The 16447-nt window shown below is 37.7% G+C and overlaps 1 protein-coding gene and 1 pseudogene across 1 annotated transcript; one reads left to right on the top strand and one right to left on the bottom strand.

Annotated features, from left to right (window-relative positions):
• Window positions 1-401: 401 nt before the first annotated feature.
• Window positions 402-11122, bottom strand: LOC100015375 (polymerase delta-interacting protein 2-like; annotated as a pseudogene).
• A 55-nt stretch (window positions 11123-11177) lies between these two features.
• Window positions 11178-13943, top strand: LOC100015331 (DNA endonuclease RBBP8-like). Its single transcript, XM_056825026.1, is given in 2 exon segments — window positions 11178-11926; window positions 11928-13943. Coding segments are annotated over 2 exon segments (2409 nt in total). The 5' UTR covers window positions 11178-11360; the 3' UTR covers window positions 13771-13943.
• The last annotated feature ends 2504 nt before the right edge of the window (window positions 13944-16447 follow it).

The raw sequence follows: 16447 nt of genomic DNA, 5'->3' as shown, positions 1-16447 counted from the left end.
TAATTTATATTTCCTTAAAGTCAGTAAAAGTTTCAGAGAAGCCAAGAGGGTGGAGTAGTAGTGAACAGAGGTACTGCGCTCTAGTCAACAAACTTCTCCAAACAGAAAGATAGTCCAAAAATGGACCCAGTCTTAATGAGGAAATAAAAAAAAAGTCAGTGACTCATTTATCCAGCCAGCTTGGGGGAGGGAAAAAGGAAGGGGAGGGAGAGAGGAAGAGAGAGGGAGAGAGGGGGAGAGAGACAGAGATAGAGAGAGAGAGAAAGAGAGAGAGAGAGAGAGAGAGAGAGAGAGAGAGAGAGAGAGAGAGAGAGAGAGAGAGAGAGAGAGAGAGAGAGAGAGAGAGAGAGAGAGAGAATCCAGAGACACTGGGTCAGGAACATGCTCTTCATAGAACACACAAATGTCCATGACACTGTGCCCCAGAGCAAGAAGTCTCGGATTCAATTAGATCACCCCCAGACCCAGAGTGGGACACTGCAACAGAATCTGATAGGAACTGACAGATTTTTTAGCCTACTTCTTAATCACACAGATCCAGGATAGCCGGGGAAGGGGCTCTGCATAAGGGAATATTCTTATACATACTAAAACTCACTCAGAAACTTTCATTGCTTAGACCAGGAGGAACAGCCATCAGATTTTTGCCTTGAATTTTGGAAGCAATGTATTCTTGCATTTTCCTTGACCTGATGTTCTAGAATAGCATAATATTCAATATCCCAACAAATCAGCAACATCACTAGTCTAGATTTTCTTTTTAGATGTGTGGCAAAGCCCACCCATAACATCAAGTCCGAAGTCAGGAAGAAGGCTGGGAAAATGCACAAATAATAAAAGCTATTATGTCAGGTATATTTAAGAAAAGAATGATCCTAAAATGTGGCTTTAGAAAAATTAACCTCTTGGTGTCCCAGACAACTTTCTAAGACTAAATTACAGATTAGTTTCTGATCTATATTGACAGATTAGGATTTCCCTAAGAAGATGAAATAAAAACTCTAGTACCCACATTTTTAATAAAAATGGTGTTTATGCATAGGTGGTCATAGGAGATGACATTGAAAAGTAATTTTAAGATATAGTTTAGGATTAAAGAAAGAGAATAGGAAACTATACAGAAGCTTCAAGGCATTATTTCATGATTTTTTTTTTTTGGCCAAGCATGCATGGATTTATTGATCAAACTTCACACCACAAAGCAACTCCAAGAAATGTGCTGGGGAATAGGCCTCCTGTCTCCTGGAACAGCCAAACAGGAAGCTTTCCTGGAACATGGTATAAGCAAGGCAGGAAAGGCTGCTTCTGGAGGAGCCTAGTAAGGGGGATAGGGGGGTCTCTGGAGAAAATTGTTACATAATCCTCCCCAAAACCACAACCAAATGGAACAAACTATAAGAGATGCCAAACCTATGGTGGCCTGGGAGAGGTGAAGAAAGTCCAGTGTTCTGCAGCAACTGTGAGGTAGAAGTCACTTAGGTGGGCCAAGGCTGGGCATGAAACTGAGTTTCCTTACCAGTGAAGGCCAGAAAGGGGTTATTTTCTCATCCTTATTGCTTTCCCAGGAGAAAGGAGGAATTTGGACATCAAAGTGAGATCCATCAGGCCTCTCAACGTGGAACGTGCCCCACATGTGCCCACTGGAGGCCTGCAGAGAAACACGGCGGCTATAATGGAAAACTGGCTGTTCTTTGGATAAAGTCAGGCTCCCTGCCCACCACACCTCGGCTGCCCGTGCACTGTTTCCAGCACTCCAGACAAGCTGAATATCCTCCAGTGACGTTCCGAAGCTGAACTACATCACTGCCCAAGTTTTTCAAATGGATACAGTAGCGCCACAAGTAGATGGGGGAATTCTGGGCCTGCCTCATACCCATGTAGAAGGGGATGGCAGTGACACGGGTGTTCCCAGTAGTTTCCCCGGGGACTTCTGACAGCTCCAGTCAGGGGCGATTCTTCTCCTGCCAAGCACAAAGTGTCTCTTGAGCCACAAAGGGTGGAGCTTTGGACTGTTTATAGAGGAGAAACCTTTCAAACAGCTCATGCTGGATGGGAACCTGGTCCATGGATACATAGACAAGGATGTCTTCATAGCTAACATAGTCCAGGTCTGATATAGCCTAGAGAGTTCGACTGTCATCGTGGTTGGCCAAGAACGTCATAGCAGTCCCAGGCATCGATCAGCATCTGGTACCACGTGTGAGTTTTGCCTTTCACCTCTTTAGAGCAATTGGTTAGTCGGGTTTTCTGTTTTTTCTGGGGCTGTAGAAGCCACGTCCGGGTCATACAATCTGACTTGCCAGGGAAACAGGACAACACCTTGGTAGCCAAATATACTATGAAGAAAGAGCTGGCCTGTCTCATGTTTTCCATTCTGCTTTGGCACCTGAAATACACCAACTGTTTCCAACTTTGTCCTCTGAAGGAGAGGTGTCTTGGTGCTGTGGCTGCGAAAGAGGCCGCAGTGCCTAGGCTGCCACCAGTGGCGGGGACCACTAGCAGCAGCAGCTACTGCCCACAGCTAGGGCCCACCGGACCACACAGCCTGCCTGGACTTGGTCTTGGTTACTGACACTGTCACAGACCCAGATCCACGAATAATTTTTTTGAGAAAAGAATGAGGACATATCAAAAATGGTGAGTACTGAAGACCATCCCAATTGATATTTTAACCCATAGGAAATTACTCCTAATCTTGCATCAGCTGTCAGACCACTAATCTGTTAGAGCAAAGATAAAAAAAGTAAATGAAAATAAGAAAAAAATAACTTATAAACTATTTTAGAGTTTAAAAATTATCAATGCCAACAAATTGGAAATGAATGGAGGATAGAATATCACAAACAATTATTATAACTTTAAATTGAATCAATTTTCAATAGATATAACTAAGTATGTTGGAGAATAAAGGGGCCTAAAAACAACTGTCAGTAAGTTAGCAATCTACATACAAGTCAAGAAAAGGAATATGGTAGCTAAAAACAACACAAGTGAACAATTGAAATTTATTTATAGTCTCATAGAGAAGGAAGAGAGAAGAAAATTGTATCACTTCATAAATTAATGACAAAGGTCAGCACCAGGAGTTCTGACTTTGTCTTGCCACTGGAATTTGATGATTTTGGAAGACACAGTGAGACACAAATCCAATTCAGGAATGTCAGGATTCACCCTTCCCCCATAACCTTGATGTCACTGATCAATTTGGAGTACAAAAGAGGAACAAGAACAAGGAGCATAATACAAAAGAAGCACTAAAATGATGAGTTCAGGAGTTATAATATGTCAGTGGAGAGAGATTTAGGGGTACATTCCTTTAACATTTTGTCAAATTTTTAGCATGTAAGGGGGGAGTAATAGAGAGATGAGATGTGAAGGTGTGACCCATTCAAACTGCTTTTTTGACTTGTAAAGCCTTTTCCAGATTTGAATGTATTATTTTTCCTTTGTAAATGATAGAAGGCTTTGATTAGCTCATTTACATATGAATAGGCCAGGGAATCAATTGATCAACAATAGATTGCCCCTAATTTCTAATTTCTGAGATCCAGCTGAAAAGACAAAGTTAAAAACAAGGATGGATAAACCCAAACCCCAAAGTTATTTGGCTATTATTAGGCAAATGGTCATTAGTAGGTTATGATTTAGTCTGCAGAGATAAGGTTTTAATAAATGTAATGAATAATCACCAAAAACTAGACAAGGTCTTTAAGGACCCAGCTTTGTATCAACCAGTCAGAATTGTTGAAGGGAAAGGCTAAATAAAATTAGCTTTTTGGTATGGATACCTCCTACCTAGGAAGTCACATGTTTCAGTGGCACAGTATTAAGGGAGCAGAATTAAGAAGGCTTACAGTAGTGTTTATTGTTATATTATTATTATTATTATTATTATTATTATTATTATATTATATTATCATATTAGGGTAAAGGTGCTCACTCTTTCTGAAAGGGTTCAACAGTCCCCTGGCAAAAGATTATAGCTGAGTTTGAAGCTAGAGGAGGTATAGACTAAAGATGCCCAGCTCTCAATTCAAGTAAGCCGGGGCAGGAACTATATTTTAAGATGAAACCAGTTGCTGGCAGCATGCATAGAAGATTCTCTGAGCTAAAAAAAGGGGGAGATTGTGGAACTGACAGAGTAGAAGCATTGCACGGGCAGCATCCACAAGGAGTAGGGCCAGGAATAAGACTTAGTTGGCCATTCAAACACAAGATGTGTCATGACATAGGCTATATTGCTGAAATAATGGATAACAAGCCACAAAGTGGTAATTCCCTACTTTTCTTCTTCCCTTAAGCTCCTTCTTAAGAATCTGGAACTTTTCCCTCTGAGCATTCTATTTACTTTTATTTGTATTGAGAATTTATTTTTTTGTATTAAGCGACATTCATAGACTATTGCTCATGTGAAAGAACTTAATATTTTGATTGTGATAGGAAGCATACAATGAAAAGAGAGCATCCTACAGGAGCAAGGTTATAAAATTATATAAATATAATATAAAATATATAAAATTTTTAAAGGAGAAAATTGTAGCTTCTTTTTTTGGTTTCAGCTTCACAGAGCAAAGAAAGAGAATGGCTATCCCAGGAAATCCATCTACACAATGAGTCAGCAGTAAGAAGAGATGATACAGAAAGTTACTGGTAAACTATGCTTACAATATTACCCTATCATTGCTATAAGACTGTAGATTTAAAACTTCATACTCCCTTAACCATCATCCTTTCTAAATCCTATAGACAGGCTAAGTGACTGGTCCAAGGTCACATAGCAATAGCAGAATTTGAATTCATGTCCTCTGGCTCAAATCAAGAGAGTTTGCTATTTTCCCTCCACTGTATTATGCTGCCTTTTCAGACTGAATCCATTGGTGGCTATGATGGATAGAACCAGTACAGCTGCAAAATCTCAGTTTATGTCTACTTTCAAAATATTCCACATTTCTACATTTAGAAACTACACTTTGTTGAATGTTTCCATCTACACTTCACAGTGACAAATGAGAATTTCCTGTGAATGGATTTTGGAAAACCAGCCAATGATTATGAGTCACTGTAAAGCTAAACATTTGACAAGGCCTTAGCACTGCTGTTATTGTACAGAATCAAAGACCTCCCTTCTGTAATTCCCAAGATTCATGGGTACTGTTGAATAGATATAGAACAGCATTTCTTAACAAGACAGGAATATTGAAATCACAATTAACATTAGGGAGTGGGGAGTCTATTTCTAACTCTCTATTAAATGAGAATTTGACTACCTGAAAGCACTGCCAAAAACTTGCTTTCAAGTTAAGTTAAATCCTGACTCCATATTTGAATGTGTGAAAGGCCAGAATCAGGCAAAAGTGTGAAGGAAAAGAGGTTGATTTTCTATTGCCTTTTGTTTGATGCCTTTGTCTTTCCTTATCAGAATCCAGCATCCTCTCCTCCTTGCTCAGGTGCCCATTGGTTTCATCCCTTCCACCTATGTTCCTATAAAAATCTGTTCTTAGAAAATGCCTCCTGTCTCCTGGAACAGCCAGAATGGTTTGCTAAACTCATGTATAGTAAAGCATAAGTAACAAATAGCATACACATATTCCTTCTTTCAGGATATATTTTAATTTAAACAGGATGAAGCTTTAAGCAAAAAATTCATTTCTAATAGGGCATTTTATGCATCAACTACTGAATGGGGGAAGAAGGTTTGGGGATAGAAATGTTTTAAAAATAGTGATATACAGGCAATCCACCTATGTAAGATCAGTGATGTTTATGGGCACATGTGTGGTGATTGTATTATTTTATTAAAAAGAATGATCAGGATGTTTACTAAGTCATTTCTCTGCCATCTTTTCCCTTCAGTGATTTGTTCTCATGAATGTAGCCTTATATATGTATAGCTCTCAAACTTTTCCTCATGTCATTTTCACTCATAGAGTATTGGAAATTTAGATATCAAAGTTATTGTTAATTAAAGACTGACACTGTGATAGCTGCTCCTCTAGAGCCCCAATTCCTCAGCTACACTGATTTGGTTGGATTATCACAGTCTGTTGAATCACTTGCCAGTTAATGAGTTTTTCTATGAAATATAATATTGATATCTTCCCTACAATTTCAGTAAGTTGCTGCATACTGTAATAATAATGTTAATAGATGTTGATATCCATGACAGGAAACTGGGTTAAATACTTAATTGTCTGTCTGTAAGTTATCTCAGTTCCCTTTTGTGAAGGGAAGGCAAAGTAAGCCCTCCTTCACTGAGCCAGTTTACACAAGCCTTGGAGACTATAAAAAGTATCTTTGTTATTTTAGAAACCAAGTAGAGAATGTGAGGGGATTAAAACACAAGGATGCCCTAGTTCTAAATCCTAATACTCCAACCCTTTAATCTAAGTCCATCTCATGATGGAGTTTTCAGGTCTTCCAGCTACTCTATCCCTTCCTGGCTCTTGCTAGTTTACCACCAAAACCTTTCTAATCTGCCTGACTACAATCCTCAGTTGTTCGTTTGGTTATTCATCTCAGTTGTCTCCAAATTTACTAAGAATGAACCTAAGATGGCTGAGTTTATTCAGAGTTGAGTCTGGATCTGAGGAGGGAATCTCAGAGCCCAACAAATAGGATCTTAAGGTTAACCTTCTCTCAGGCAGTGATGGTATAGCAGGTATAGAGAGATCTTCTGTAAGATGTTCTCTCTAGCGAAAAAGGAACCTGCAAAGGCAGCTTAAAGGTTTCCCTTCTTCCACAAAAGGTTAAGGTAGAAAAAATCAGAAGAGAGCAACAGCCTTCCTCTCCCATTTCAGGACAGGAAGTGGCAGTTGCTCACTCAAACAACTTCCTCCAGCTCCCTGAACATTCCAAGATCCCTTCAAGGACTCTTGGAATGAACTCATGTTAGTAACGCTGGAGATAGCATCCAATATTCTTAAACTTAACTCTACCAAAATTCAGCTTTCTATAATCCCCTGTCTGATCATATGATTAAATCTATTGAAAACAGATTTATCATTTTGATCACCAGTAACTCCATATAATTCCCCTCCTATTTCCAAAACTATTCTATTATACTACCCAGAATAACAAACTAACAGTCCTTATCTTAAACTCATCTATGTCCCTATGCCTATACTCTACCTTACACTAGGGATAAAATTCAGGTAAAAGGGGAATTAGAATACACAGTTATAAAAATCAAAATCTAAATGCAAACATTTACAAAAAAAAATAACAGTAAAAAATTCAAAATGCAAAAGAATATAACAATAAAGTGCAAAAATGCAAAATGTAAACGGCAAACCTTTCCAAAAACAGTTTCAAAGAATAAATGTTCATTTTAATGCTAATACATAAAAGAAACCTATCTAAAAATATCTTATAGAAATCTGGCAAACTTTGAAAAGATAAAGTTACAAAAAAACTCAATGTATCTCAAGCTTTAAAAAAAACAATAATCTATCTAATTATGCAAAAAAACTTATTATAACTGCATGTGAAAAACTCTTATTTGAACAATTCAAAGCAAAACTTTTCTCTATGCTAAAACTTCATCTTAGTACAGAAAATAAAAACTAACTTCAAAAAACTAAATCTCCTACCTAAGAAATCTGGTTTTGAAACCTTTTAAGTATTCACAAATCTATGCACACATATACAGAAATTTACACACCTATACAAATTTATAAGTATGCACAATTCTTTTGTGCATATATACAAATATTTACACATTTTCTTATTCTATGTATGTTATATACAAAAAGGTTACAAATCCTTACAAAGTAGTATATACAAAGTACATCCACGTATCAGAAAGATAAATTCTTTCTTCCAATAATAGAAAACCATAAATACTTTCTTTATAAAGACATATTTGTGATTCTTGATGTTACCTGAGTGGAATATCCTAAAAAGTTTCAATTTAGGTAAGACCTCATTGAATTAACATATATAGACATTCATTTTCCATTCCAAGGTAATTTATATATGCATTCATTTATCTACATGAATACTATCACTTGGTTATAATATTATTCAATGTTTATGAGATATGTATCTGGTAGTGATGGAATACTATTGTGCTGAAAGGAATAATGAACTAAAGGAATACCATGGGAGCCAGAACGACCTTCAGGAATCGATGCAGAGTGAAAGGAGCAGAACAAGAGGAACATTGTACACAAAGATGGATATACTGTGGCACAATCTAACATAATGAACTTCTCTACTAGCAGCAATGCAATGATCGAAGACAATTCTGAGAGACTTATGAGAAAGCACGCTATCCACATCCAGAGAAAGAACTGTGGGAGCAGAAACGCAGAAGAAAAACATTTGCTTGATTACATGATTCAATGGGGATATGACTGGGGATAAAGACTCTAAATGATGACTCTATTGTTCCCATGGTATTCCTTTAGTTCATTATTCCTTTCAGCACAATAGTATTCCATCACTATCAGATATTCTCCTCTTCTGTTGTCTGCTGTCTCTGACTGCTGCCTTCATACTCTGTGGGAGTACTATAGGTAGTAATGTTTGTGACTATAGTGAAAATGTGCAGAGTTAGAATGACATAAACTATAACTGTTTATCTCCATAATCGGTTCACCTTTTCTTCTGTGCTGGAATCTTATGTAAAGTCTCTGTTACCATGTTACCATCCAGTCTTCTGTTCTTTCCTGTTCAATCCTACGCAAAGTCTTCTGACTTCAGTCCTCTTCTGGAATGTCCTCTTCCCAATCTTTCTGCCTGTAGACATCTTACCTGATGAAAATTCTCTCAATTATCTGTTGAAAATCTCTCAGCTATCTCTTCTTCTTCAGGAACTCTTTTTTACATGTGAGCAATGGAACCAAGAATTTTTTTAATGACTTTGAAATGGCCCACCCAAGATTGTTTTGTTGAGATGTTTTGCTAAAGTTTTCAAAAGTTCTTTATGTAAACTGAGTCACCTGGCTGTTTTTATGAAATGCATAGTGTTACAGATGAAATTTTAGGGTTGAGGGGGCGGAATCAAGATGGTGGCTTAAAAGCAGCAGCAGTTCAGACCTCTGAAAACCCTTCCTTACCGAGCACAAACTAAATACTCCTAGGGGTCTGAAAATCAAACCTAACAAAAGGACAGAGCCAAGGAACCCTCCTGCTGGACTCAATCCAAAAGGTAAGCACTCCAAAAGCTGGATCTGAGAACACTTGGATTAAGGGGAAGGCAGAAGGAAGGTCCCAGAACCCATTCCCCCCCCCACCTAGGGCACTAAATCTCCAGCGGCAACGGGAAACTCTGGGCAGGCAAAGGCACTGGTCTGGAGGGTGTACCTTGTAGGCAATTCTGTGCCAGACTCAGAGTGTCAAACATAGGCAGCAGGGAAAGAACTGGAGAAGGAGTACAGAGCTGGCAGCCTGGCCAGAGCTGCGGAGACCCTCCATATTGCTCCAGCTTTCCAGGAGGTTGTGGCTTCAGAGCACATCCAGCCCAACCCAGCTGAACTTAATCCCATTAAAAGTCTTCAGAGGTCAGGGAAGCCCAAACTCCAACACCCCTCCCTCACAGACTTATGAACTTTAATTAAATCCAAGCAAAAGGCTCCAGAGGAGAGGGAAACTCAAACTACAACACCCCTCCCCCACAGACTGCAGAGAGAGACCTTCTGTCAAAGCTCCAAGAGGGGAGACTGAAAGAAACCCCCAAAATAAAAAAAAATGAGAGAAGCAAGAGCACAGAAAAATACTGGGAGCAAAGAAGGGGTAAATATGAGTAAAAAACAGAAAAAGAAGAAAGAAATTACAATCAACAGGTTCTGTACAGGCAACGAACTAAGTGCAAACGGAACAGAGGAGGAGGGATCAGCAAAGGATAAATCAGAAATCCCAGCGAATTGGAGACAGGCTTTGGAAGAACTCAAAATGCAATTCAAAACACAATTAAGAGAGGCTGAAGATAATTGGGAAAAGAATTTAAAAACTAAGATAAGTCATCAGGAAGCAGAAAATGGTGTCTTGAAAGCCAAAATCAACCAGCTTGAAAATGAGGCAATGGAGAAGAAAAATGAGGCAAAAAAGATGAAAGATGAGGTAAAGAAGATGAGAGATGAGGTAAAAAAGAGAATGGCAGATGACCTCCAAAGAAAATCAGACCAGAAGGAGAAGGATGACCAAAAATCCAGGGACAAAATCCAGTCTTTAAGAACCAGAATACAACTAGAATTAAATGACATCACAAGGCAGCAGGACACTATAAAACAAAACCAAAAGAAAAAATTGAGGAAAACATGAAGCATCTCATTCACAAAACAGAGGATTTAGAAAATTGTTCGAGGAGAGACAATTTAAGAATCATTGGTCTACTAGAACACCATGACAAAAGAAAAAGTCTGGACATAATACTACAGGAAATTATCCAAGAAAACTGCCCCAATATTCTAGAACAAGAGGGAAAAGAGGACATTGAAAGAATACACAGATCACCTCCTGTTCTTGATCCCCAACTGACAATACCCAGGAATATTATAGCCAAATTCAAGAACTCTCAGACCAAAGAAAAAATATTACAAACTGCCCATAAAAAGTCATTCAGATACCATGGAACCACAGTGAGGATAACACGGGATCTGGCTTCATCTACCCTGAAGGACAGAAAAGCATGGAATATGATATTCCAGAAAGCAAGGGGACTAGGTTCACAACCAAGAATTAGTTACCCAGCAAAACTGATTATATTCTTACAGGGGAAAGTATGGTCATTCAACAAAATAGAACAATTCCATGAAATTGTAAAGAAAAGACCAGAATCGAACAGAAAATTTGATATCCAAGCACAGAACTCAAGAGAACCATCAAAAGATAATTTAAAAAAGAGGGAAAAAAGAAAAACAAAATAAAATAAAACAAAATCCTTTTTTAAAAGAGACTCAATAAGTTAAAATGATAGATATCCCTATAAGAAAAGAGGCCCCTATTCCCCTCCCCCGCAAAAGCGCGGGCTGGCCCCAGGGCCAAGGTTCCGCTGGTCGGGCTCCGACGTCGGGGGGCGGGGGTGGGGTGGGGGTGGGGAATAGAAAGGGCAAATGCCTCTTTCCAGCGTCTGGAAGGGCACTTCTCCTTTACCGAGATGATTCCTCGGTTCCACCGGCATCTAAAGACCTTTACTTAGAGTCCGGCTGCCTCGCGTTTCACTGGTCTTTCGGTCCCTCTTACCCGAAATTCCCCCCAATTCCGGTCAGGCAGTAAGAAGCGCCCCTCTCTCCCCTCAGGAGCACATGCTGGGACATCCCCACTGTCTTCACAGAGACCTCTCCTTAACTGTATAATGTGACTGCAAGGTGAGGAGAGGACGTCAAGTAAGCAGAAGATTGGGAGTAAAGAAAAACAAGATGAATGTTCCTGCAAGTAGTTGTGGAAGTCCCAGTTCTGCAGAAACAGTCAGTGACTTTAAAGATCTCTGGGCAAAACTGAAGGAATGTCATGACAAAGAAGTAAAAGCCTTACAGATCAAAGTAACCAAGCTGAAAAAGGAACGGATTTTAGATGCACAAAGATTGGAAGCGTTTTTTACTAAAAATCAACAACTGAGAGAGCAACAGAAAGCTCTTCATGACACCATTAAAGTTTTGGAAGATCGGTTAAGAGCAGGGTTGTGTGACCGTTGTGCAGTGGCTGAAGAACACATGAGGAAAAAACAACAAGAATTTGAAAATATTTGGCAACAAAATCTTAAACTTATCACTGAACTTATGAATGATAAGAATGCCTTACAAGAAGAAAACAAAAAACTTTCAGAGCAACTACATCAGAAAATTGAAAAGAAACGGCATCAAGTAGCAGAGCCTGAGGAGGAAATTATTCCTGATTCACCTATATTGACTTTCTCATTTCCTGGTCTTAACCGACTATGAAGAAAGAAGGAGAACCCACACGTCTGATATATAGAGCAAGCAAGATTTGGAGCACCCTCTGTGTACAAACGAATTTGCAAAAGGTCTAAAGTGTTCAACTCAACTGCAGCAAAACCACTATGAAAATGAAATTCTTGTAGCAGACACTTGTGATCAAACATTATCAACAATGACCAATACCCAAGAAACCAACAATTATCCCATTGAAAAGTCATCTTTTAATTTAGCTGCTGTGGTTGCTGAAACACTCGGACTTGGTGTTCAAGAAGAATCTGACTCTCAAAATGCTTTGAATTCTCTCAATGAAGACCTGCATCAGCAGCAGGAAGCAGAACCAAAGAAACAAACCTTTCAAGAACCCACAAAAAATATCGAAGATGGTTTAAGATTTTCAGATTCTTCTCCAAGGACTCCACCAGAAGTTGACTGGGTTGTTTGGGCATCTTCTCCTGTTTTTGGAGCTGCTTCTACTCTGAAAAATGGCTTAAGCACAAGCTTGTCCCCTTCTCTTTTAGAGGCTGGAAAAAAGTCGCATCTCAAAACAAACCATTTCAGCAATAATTGTACTTCTAGGCCACAAAAACCTAGATCAAAATCTGAAGACACCAGCCTTGTTACGTGCCTTAATCTTGGTTCTCAAGCAAGCACTGTTATTGATCATTCTTCCATTAAACAAGTATTTGTGAGAAAGAATATAGATGAATCAATAAGTACAAAAGTTGGAACTGATACAAAAGATGAAGCTATTGAAAAAAGTGATTGTTTTATGCCATTGAAACCATTGGGAGGCAGAGGAACCAAAAGAAAGAAGACTGAAGAAGAAACTGAACATTGCCTCCAAACCTCTTTTGATAAAGAAAATGCTTTTCCTTTCCGAGGGGATAGTTATCCTTCTGTCAATGGAGACTCTGTCATGGATAAGCCCCTGGATCTATCTGATAGGTTTTCAGCTATCCACCGTCAAGAAAAAAGCCAAGGAAATGAGGTTACTGGTGGTTATGAGCCAATAAAAATGAAAGGCAGGATGGGACATGGAGATTGTGAACTTACCTCAGTTCTTCAATTAAATCCTTGTAGAGTAACTAAAGCACAAACTTTGCAAGATAATCAAGATAAATCATCCTTAGAAAATATCCAGTGGAGTATAGATCCAGCAGCAGATCTTTCGCAATATAAAATGGATATTACTGTAATTGATACAAAGGATGGTAGTCAATCAAGATTAGGAGGTAAGACTATGGACATGGATTGTACGTTGATTAGTGAAACTGTGCTTTTAAAAATTAAGAAGCAAGAGCAGAAGGAAGAGAAAAGTCCAAAACAAGAAAGAAAAATGAATGATAGCTTGGCTGAATTGTTTGATCAGACAACACATGAAGAATATGAATCCTATTTGGCAAATTCTTCTCCACTATGTGAGCAAGAAGAAAATCTCCATGTAGAAGATGATGAATTATCAGTTGCTACAAAGAAACTAAACAGTCATGAAGATATACCTGATAAAGTCAAACAAAAAGCATTTGTGGAGCCTTACTTTAAAGATGATGAAAGAAAGACCACATTACAAAATTTCCCTCACATTGAGGTAGTACGGAAAAAAGAAGAGAGGAGAAAATTACTTGGACACACATGTAAAGAATGTGAAATTTATTATGCAGATATTCCAGAAGAAGAAAGAGAAAAGAAGCTAGCCTCCTGTTCAAGACACCGATTCCGCTATATTCCTCCTAACACACCTGAAAATTTCTGGGAAGTTGGGTTTCCTTCAACTCAGACTTGTGTGGACAGAGGGTACATTAAGGAAGACCTTGATCCTTGTCCACGTCCCAAAAGGTGGCAACCTTACAATGCAATGTTTTCTCCAAAAGGCAAAGAACAGAAGACATAGATTTTGAGGAAGTTTCAAAAGATTCCAGAACAAAATTCCTCATTTATTTATACTTAATGTTGGAATAAAAAAACTGATTTCTTCCTCTTTCAAATCAGCTACAACCTGATTTATATCTCATTTAAATACAATATATTTCAGGAAATATTATTTAAAATAATTGAGTACATTTATTGTGCTTGTGCATTTTTTCTTGATTTTGCACCTTTGAAACAATGGGGGTGCTTCCATTTTGCACTGTGTAACTTAAAGGAGTAGATTTTATCCTTTGTTTTTTGTAATATCTAAATATAATTTAAAAAATTTTGATAGAATTAAAAAAAAAAGAAAGAAAATAGGTCATTGGTAACTCTTAAAAACCATTGTTATCACCTGGGCAGCTAGAAGAATTACACTTAGAGGGAACAGTGAAAAACTGTATAGGATAAAATAACAAGACATAATTAGGGATATAGATATATGTATGAGTAAATACATATACATGTATATATGCAAATAGAGCTAAAAAGAGGATAATACTAAAAGAAATGGGAAAAGAAACAAAAGGGAGTAAATTTATGTGTCACAAAGAAGCTCATAATAGGAGAGGGAGAACATCAATACACTAGAAGGGTAAAGAGGTTGGACACAGGAAATACACAACTCTCACATGCATTGAAATTGACCCAACGAGGGAAGAACAATCCAATCCATTGGGGCAGAGAATAGATATGCACCTTGGTGGGGAGTAGAAGGGTAATAAATGGACTGGTGGGGAGGGAAACAGTATAAGGGAGGTAAAGGATAGGCAGTGGTTTTAAAAAGACAGCAAAGAAAATAAGAGGGGGAATGAAAAGGGAGTGGGGTAGAAAGGGAAGTAAAATAAGGGAGAGAACTAGGGGGACTGATGAAAAACAACATTGTGGTAAAGGAAATAGTGAAAGAATAAAAGGCAGGACTAGGAGTAGAAATCAAAATCCTGAGAAATACTCAGCTAGTAATCATAACTCTGAATGTGAATGGAATGAACTCACCCATAATACGCAAGTGAATAGCAGAGTGGATTATAATCCCAAACCCAACCATATGTTGTTTACAAGAAACACACACAAGGAAGGTAGATACACATAGGGTGAAAGTAAGGGGATGGAGCCAAATCTATTCGGCATCAACTGATAAAAAAGAAGGCAGGAGTCACAATCATGATATCTTACAATGCCAAAGTAAAAAATAAATCTAGTTAAAAGAGATAGGGAAGGTAATTACATCTTGATAAAAGGCAGTATAGACCATGAGGAAATATCAGTACTCAACATGTATGCACCAAATGGCATAGCATCCAAATTTCTAAAGGAGAAACTAGGGAGGCTCAAGGATGAAATAGATAGAAAAACTATACTAGTAGGAGACTTGAAAATTCCTCTATACAAACTAGTTAAATCAAAACAAAAAATAAATAAGAAAGAGGTGAAGGAAATCTTTAAAAAATTAGAGTTAGTAGATATGTGGAGAAAAATAAATAGGGACAAAAAGGAATACACCTTTTCAGCAGCGCATGGTACATTCACAAAAATTAAGCATGTATTAGGGCATAAAAACATTGCAAAGAAATGCAAAAGAGCAGAAATAATGAATGCAACCTTCTCAGATCACAATGCAAGAAAATAATTATTAAGGGTACATGGAGAGGCAAATAAAAATTAATTGGAAATTAAACAACACAGTTCTCCAAAACTGGTTAGTCAAAGAAGATATCATAGAAACAATAATTTCATTGAAGAAAATGACAATGATGAGGCATCCATTCAAAACCTATGGGATGCTGCATATCCTTAAATTTATTTATTAACAAATTAGGGAGATCAGAGGTAAATGAATTGGGCATGCAAATTAAAAAACTAGAAAGTGAACAAATTAAAAATCCTCAGATGAAGACTAAATTAGAAATGTGAAAAATCAAAGGAGAAATTAATAAAATTGAAAGTGACAGAACTATTGATTTAATAAGACAAAGTATGAGTCAGTCTAATTAAAAACAGGAAAGAAGAAAACCAAATTGACAGTATCCAAGATGAAAAGGGAAACCATATCTCTAATGAAGAGGGAATTAAGGCAATTATTAGAAACTATTATGCCCAATTATATTGCAACAAATATGGCAATCTAGGTGATATGGATGATTACTTACAAAAATATAAATTGCCTAGACTAACAGAGGAAGAAATAGGTTACCTAAACAACCCCATATCAGAAAAAGAAATTGAACAAACCATCAAAGGACTCCCTAAGAAAAATCCCCAGGTCCAGATGGATTCATAAATGAATACTATCAAACATTCAAAGAACAACTAATCCAAATATTATACAAACTATTTGACAGAATAAGCAAAGAAGGAGTTCTACAAAATTCATTTTACAACACAAATATGGTACCCAAAACCAGGCAGGTCAAAAACAGAGAAAGAAAACTAGAGACCAATCTCCCTAATGAATATAGATACAAAAAATTTAAATTTCATAGATCAGAAAGTGGTTCTGTTTACATTTGAAAGGAACTGTTAGGCTTTGCTCTTTTAATTTAACTGAACAAACAACACACCCATGGTGACCTAGGGATGAGCATTTCTTTAAATGCAATTATGTTATTCACCTGGTATAAATTTAAGAAAAAAAAAAACCCTTACAGACAAAAACCAAC

This window comes from Monodelphis domestica, chromosome 3 (assembly GCF_027887165.1).
Source record: "Monodelphis domestica isolate mMonDom1 chromosome 3, mMonDom1.pri, whole genome shotgun sequence".
Classification (NCBI taxonomy): domain Eukaryota; kingdom Metazoa; phylum Chordata; class Mammalia; order Didelphimorphia; family Didelphidae; genus Monodelphis; species Monodelphis domestica.
The sequence above is the reverse complement of the archived record's forward strand: the minus strand, read 5'-3'. Positions and strand labels throughout refer to the sequence as shown.